Source organism: Eumetopias jubatus, unplaced genomic scaffold (assembly GCF_037043125.1).
Source record: "Eumetopias jubatus isolate StellerSeaLion01/CBP00866 unplaced genomic scaffold, mEumJub1_p1.0 scaffold_5, whole genome shotgun sequence".
Classification (NCBI taxonomy): Eukaryota; Metazoa; Chordata; class Mammalia; order Carnivora; family Otariidae; genus Eumetopias; species Eumetopias jubatus.
This window is the reverse complement of record NW_028274811.1, coordinates 121,282,002-121,288,001: the sequence shown is the minus strand read 5'-3', so window position 1 is coordinate 121,288,001 and position 6,000 is coordinate 121,282,002. Positions and strand designations below refer to the sequence as shown.

Here is a 6,000-nt window from a genome sequence, read left to right as displayed (position 1 = left end):
AGGGAGCCCAATGTGGGGCTCTATGCCAGGACCCTGGGATCATGACCTGAGCCGAAGGCAGTCGCTTAACAACTGAGCCACCCAGGCACCCCACTAATATACACTTCTGCTGACCAAATCCCTCCCAAGACTCAAGAGTTACAAAAAAGAGTTATAATTCATACTTTGGTTGCAGATGACAAAGACCCACAAAACCCAGCCCAAGTGAAATGAGAGACTTTGGGCTCATACACAAGTATGGCTGGAGGGAAACTGGCCTTAGGCATACTGAGAACCAAGAACCCAAATACCACTAGGATGCTCCTTACTTACAACTCCATGTGCTTGTGTTTCAGCTTCTTTCTGCCTAACTGGACCTCAGCTGGTAGGGTGTGTGTGGGTGTGTGTGGGTGTGTGTACCTCAGCTGGTAGGGTGTGTGTGTGTGTGTGTGTGTGTGTGTGTGTGTGTGTGTGTGTGTGTAGAGAGAGAGAGAGAGAGAGAGAGAGAGAGAGAGAGAAAGAGAAGGGGGAAAAGGGGGCGTTGGTTCCAGACTCACATTTTATTGCGTAGTGACTAGAGAGGAATAAGAAAGTTAGCTTCTCTTTCATCTCCAGTTTTTAAACATGGGAGAAATAACCTTACTGGTATATCCTGGGTCATAAGCCCACCCTGGGTATAACTGTGGACAAAGGAGAGCGATCAAAAAAGGCATAATCTGAGCACACACCCAACCCCGTGGCCAGGGGATGAGTCTGTTACCAGAGGAACAATACAGATGCTGGGCAGACTATACCAGAGCCACTTCAAAATGCAAGCAAACTCTACACACCATCGGGAAGCACTTAATGTATGTATATCCTAAAAGAATGTAAGATAAAAGCAAAAAAATACATATTAACACATGAAGTCTGGGGTAGTCCATTTTTATAGATAAATGATTGGCTTGACAAGGAGTAAAATCAGAATTCACTTAGGTAAACATTTGTTCCTTCATGAAAAACGGTATCTGTTCTTTGGTAAGATAAAAAGAAAAGCAACAACTTGATTAGAAGCAGTAAAGTATGTGAACTATTTATTGTTGGTCTTTCCACCAATCTCTAGTATATTATTCCCATGACTGGTCACATCATTCTCAAACAAGAAAAAGGACAATCACAGCGATCTGTAACAGTTTAAATTATTTACACTATTTCTTAATGTGTTTAATATCCATGGCACTCTTTAATCAAGAATATAAAGTCATCTACTTAGGTTTTGCCACTCAAAGTTGGGAACATTCTTAGAATCACATTATCCTAAAGTAATGGACTGGAATGATAAGTAACTAAGTCTGCAAATATAGCAACCATCAATAACATACATTTTTCCAAAATATAATTCTAACAGATATGTATTATTCTCTGGACCTCACAAATTCCATAAGAGTCCATTTTTTTTTTTTTTTTTAAGATTTTATTTGACAGAGAGACACACAGCAAGAGAGGGAACACAAGCAGGGGGAGTGGGAGAGGGAGAAGCAGGCTTCCCGCTCAGCAGGGAGCCCGATGCGGGGCTCGATCCCAGGATCCTGGGATCATGACCTGAGCCGAAGGCAGCCGCTTAACAACTGAGCTACCCAGGTGCCCCAGAAGAGTCCTTTTTATCAGTACTGGGAAAATGTGCTTTCAATCCTGCAGCCAACCAGTTAAGACTATTTTAGATAGAGAGTGTGATACCAAAAAAGCCTCTCTCCTCCCTCTAATACCATACATGACACAATCGTAGTTGTACCTGAAGAGAAAGTGAGTTTAAATGATAACTGTCACCTAAAAATATGCATAAATTCCTATATCTGGTGCCAGAGCAATGATATATTGCGCTGTATATGTGTCTACCTCTATCTGGAGGACAGCTGTCTGACCTGTCTTTAGGGTGTCTGGACTTTTCTCCCATTTGATACCCAGGATGCTTAGTATATCCCCTGGGGCAACTGGGTGGTGAGGAGGACACCTCTGAAGACAAGTTCCTTACAAAAACTACTCCATCATGTTTCTTTCTTTTTTCTTCTTAAAGATTTTATTTATTTGTCAGAGAGAGACACAGCGAGAGAGGGAACACAAGCAGGGGGAGTGTGAGAGGGAGAAGCAGGCTTCCCGCTGAGCAGGGAGCCCAATGTGGGGCTCGATCCCAGGACCCTGGGATCATGACCTGAGCTGAAGGCAGAACCTTAACGACTGAGCCACCCAGGTGCCCCCATCATGTTTATTTTCTAATAATAAAAGTTCACTGCTCTTCAAATCTGGACTTGCTCATCAGTTTTTCCTCTATTTGGATAAAGCTGAATTAAAAGTACTTTATTCAAGGAAGTAGCCTGGGCAGAAGAAAGAACAGTGTTCTGTAGTAAAGGGCATTCAATATTTAAAAACTTTTCTGAACAGAAATAACAAAGCCTGAAAAGAAAGAATTTAAATTCTGTTGTCATTGTGACTGGATTCATGATAAATTATCCCACAGCCCCTTGTGGCGTAAGAGGAGGTCTTGTGCAAGTAGCCCACTGGGCCTCAATAACATAGAGAAAGCCTCTTAGGGACCCCTCTGGATACACAGAAATACTGCATTATTTTAAAATGAGAAAACTGACTAGATCAATTAGGTTTACAACCCCCTTCTCAGAATAAACCTTAGTCTTTGGCAAAGCACAGATGGTTGGTTTATAAAGGCAACTTCTTTGTGGGACGTCAGCACCAATAAACCCTACACTCCTTGGTCTCTCCCACGAACCACTTAATTCTCCCATACGGAGATGTTCCTGTTTGCCTTATTGAGCACCTATTTAGTTATAGAAAGTGTGGGAGGAGAAGGGGTGTTTTAGGGAAACAAGATACAATCACAAAATCAGAGGCTCCAAAAGAAAAGTCAGGGGAGGCCAAAAGAAAAACATAATCATTAAGACAGCATTTCTCCTACTCAAAATTCATGTATCATTCAGGACTAGTACAATGCTGCCTTGGGCATACTCTGGGTGGAGTTATTTTTCTCCCTCATTCTTCAATGAAAGTCTTCCTAAGGGCCCATCTTGGTACAATTTAGTGTACCTATCACAAATGATAAAGATAAATCCAATGTGAGCACCAACTGTAAAGATAAGCCTTCTCAGCACTTATAAAACAAAGATAATCATTTATATTTTTTTTGTCTTTCACTAAAATGTCATAGCACACTTGAGAGAACAAAGTCTATATGGCTGCATGCAGTGTAAAATGCTTGAAGAAAACTAGTCAAAAACTGCTCATGAGATACACAATTATGATTACTGATATCCTTTCAATGAACTATGTGATTAAAATGAAAAACACACAGCCTAGGACAAATGTCTATTCCACATTTCAAGTTGTGATCTGTCGCATTGGCATGAGTTTTGGTGAAACCTGGTAAAAGAAAGAGAGGAAAAAAATGACCAAATTGTAAAAAAAACAAACAAACAAAACTAATGGTATAAACATCTCCAGACTTGAATGATGTTGGTACCAAACAGGCTTACCATGGACCTCACCTAGTTTCCTCATTATTTTCCATTCTAAACCAACAAGACAGAAAACTCTTTTCTGTTTACATTTTGTGTATTTAGTAATTCTCAACCTTCTTGCACATGATAGCTCCTAAATTAAGGATCATTAAGACTTGCAACAGAGAGGGGGTGGAGGAAGAGCAGACAGAGACAATAGAGGGTTCAGATAACCAAGCTCTCTACTGAATCGATCACTGAGCTCTGAGACTGATGCCTCTGAGACTACTCAAAACAGAGTAAGGCTCAAGTCTCATAATGGTCAAAATAAGTCTAGTCAATTCACACTTTTGTTAAGAGACAATGTAGTCTTTGGATTAACTGGATACATATTAACGCAGGTAAGTATGATCAACGACAAATTTTATCTGAAATTTCATAATGAGAAATGGAAATGATCTAAAGGCAGTAAAAAGATTCCAAGTCATCTTAAAAAAGGAGGTAAGAGCATTAAAAATATTAAAAATTGACCATAATTATGTTCAATGTACAGAATTCCCTAGGACATGCATTCCCTAGAAGTCGTGAAGCAGAGAAAAATGAGGACAGCTCTACCTTTAACGGTAGAGCTGGCAGAAGAAGAAACCTAACCAAAATTTAAGTGGTTTGGCTTAATTTTGACTGATCTTTCAGAGTGTAATGCCAGGTCCAGATGTCTTCATTCAATCTGGCAAATATGCATTGAGTCCTAGTAAGTAACAGTGCCCACAGAAAGCACAGTAGGGCATACTGAAATCTAGATGACTTTTTGAGCCCCTCAAGAATGAACCGATGGAAGTGGGCCTAGCTCTCATTTTCCCTTCCAGAATAAACAGTTCATATTTTGTTAAATTAATGAACAAATGAATGAATCAAAGATTAAATAAGCTTCAAAGAACTAGAAAAAAGGTTTTAATACAGGTTAAGACAGTATTAAAAATAGAAGGAGTAGGCAATTATTTGGCTTTGATGAGGTTAAATATTTTTAGTTCATTTTTAAATTGTTTCTGTATTAACTCTTCATAATGTGAAGAGTTAATGCCCCCTTTTCCATTTTTCTACTAAAAGAATGACATGATCAGAATAAAAAGGATAAGTATGGCTTCGTATATAGCTTAAAATAAATGACAGCTCATTCAGACTTGCCAGTTCCAAGAGCAGATATAATAGACAAAATAATAGACATATAATAAATAGAAAAAATCACAGCCCACATGTGCATAGATCTTCAACTCTACTGAAAAGAATAAAAGACATATGGGCTCTGTGTATTTAGAAAGTGTGTCTCACAAACAATCCATTTTCTTTTTTTAAACAACAGAGCATCTGTAGAAATAATTTAATGAAATAAAACTTTGTTGGGGGGTGGGGAAAGATCACATTCAATAGAGGATTTGTAGCATTTCCTTTAAAAGGAAACTGGACACCTTAATTTTATAAACTAAACATATGATCATTTTCCTTGGCATATCGACCCTGTTTGGGGCTCTAACTATCATTTATATCTTCAATATGGACTCTGACTTCTATGAAAAAAGAAAAAGCTTTATGCAGATTGACCTGGCCTATTTTTGTAATGAAAAACATCTACTAAACTACTATTTTTCATCCTATTCTCTCACAGTCTCATCAACATCTTAAGCCCATGCAAGCTGAAGCAGATTATCCTGCCAAGGTGATCTACAGGGTGATATAAGATTATATGATTTAAGTGTAGAAGATAAGCCAACTATTTGTTTTCCCAGTCCACTGAAATCCCAACTGTATACTGTTTAATTCTGGTATAATGCCAGTTCATAATAGATATTGAGTATACATTTATTCAACTTAGCAAAGAATATCTACAGTTGGCTTCTTTCAGATTTCACTGCAAACATATAAAAAAGCAGTATTCTTATTTAATTTTTGCCACTGGTGGTTTAGGTGTATTCCTGCCTGGAGAATAAGACCAAGGCCCTTGGGAGTAGGAACTATACCAATTTGTTCTATTTTATTCACATTTCATAACTCAATATGGGACACAACTGGATGTTTAATAAATAGTCACGGATGACTAATGACCTCTGGAAGTTTATTTTACCACATGATGTTCAAATAGGGACTCAAATTTTAAAAAAATTTTAATTAAAAAATAAAAACAGAAGGAAATATTCTGTTTCAAAAAGGGCCCACAGACATATATGGTAAAGAAAAAACTACTTTATGTAACATAAGCATGCATCAGAAAAGAAAGAAATGAATATAACTGTTTGAATTAACTACTCAGTGGAAAAAGAGACTTTGGAGATAATGCAATTTAAGTGGTGGGATTTCTCCTTTTCTTTCTACCTCGGCCCATCAAGTAACTGGCAGTAACACATGGAGTGATATACAGAAATCTGACATTTTCATTAGCTGGTCAGAGCTTTCATATGAGAAAATGTTAGCCAACACATTTTCAAAATTATTCTGACCTATGTTTTTACCCTTTCTTATTATGCAACAACCTGGCTGTCTG

At 38.0% G+C, this 6,000-nt stretch overlaps 1 protein-coding gene across 1 annotated transcript in view; it reads right to left on the bottom strand.

The window, feature by feature from the left end:
- Positions 1-1,025: 1,025 nt before the first annotated feature.
- OXCT1 (3-oxoacid CoA-transferase 1) overlaps positions 1,026-6,000 on the bottom strand; it is a 128,174-nt gene continuing 123,199 nt past the window's right edge. Inside the window, exon 17 of the mRNA XM_028097962.2 lies at positions 1,026-3,387. Within this exon, the coding sequence (XP_027953763.1) occupies positions 3,346-3,387 (42 nt within the window). The 3' untranslated portion in view covers positions 1,026-3,345. The remainder of the gene's footprint in view (positions 3,388-6,000) is intronic.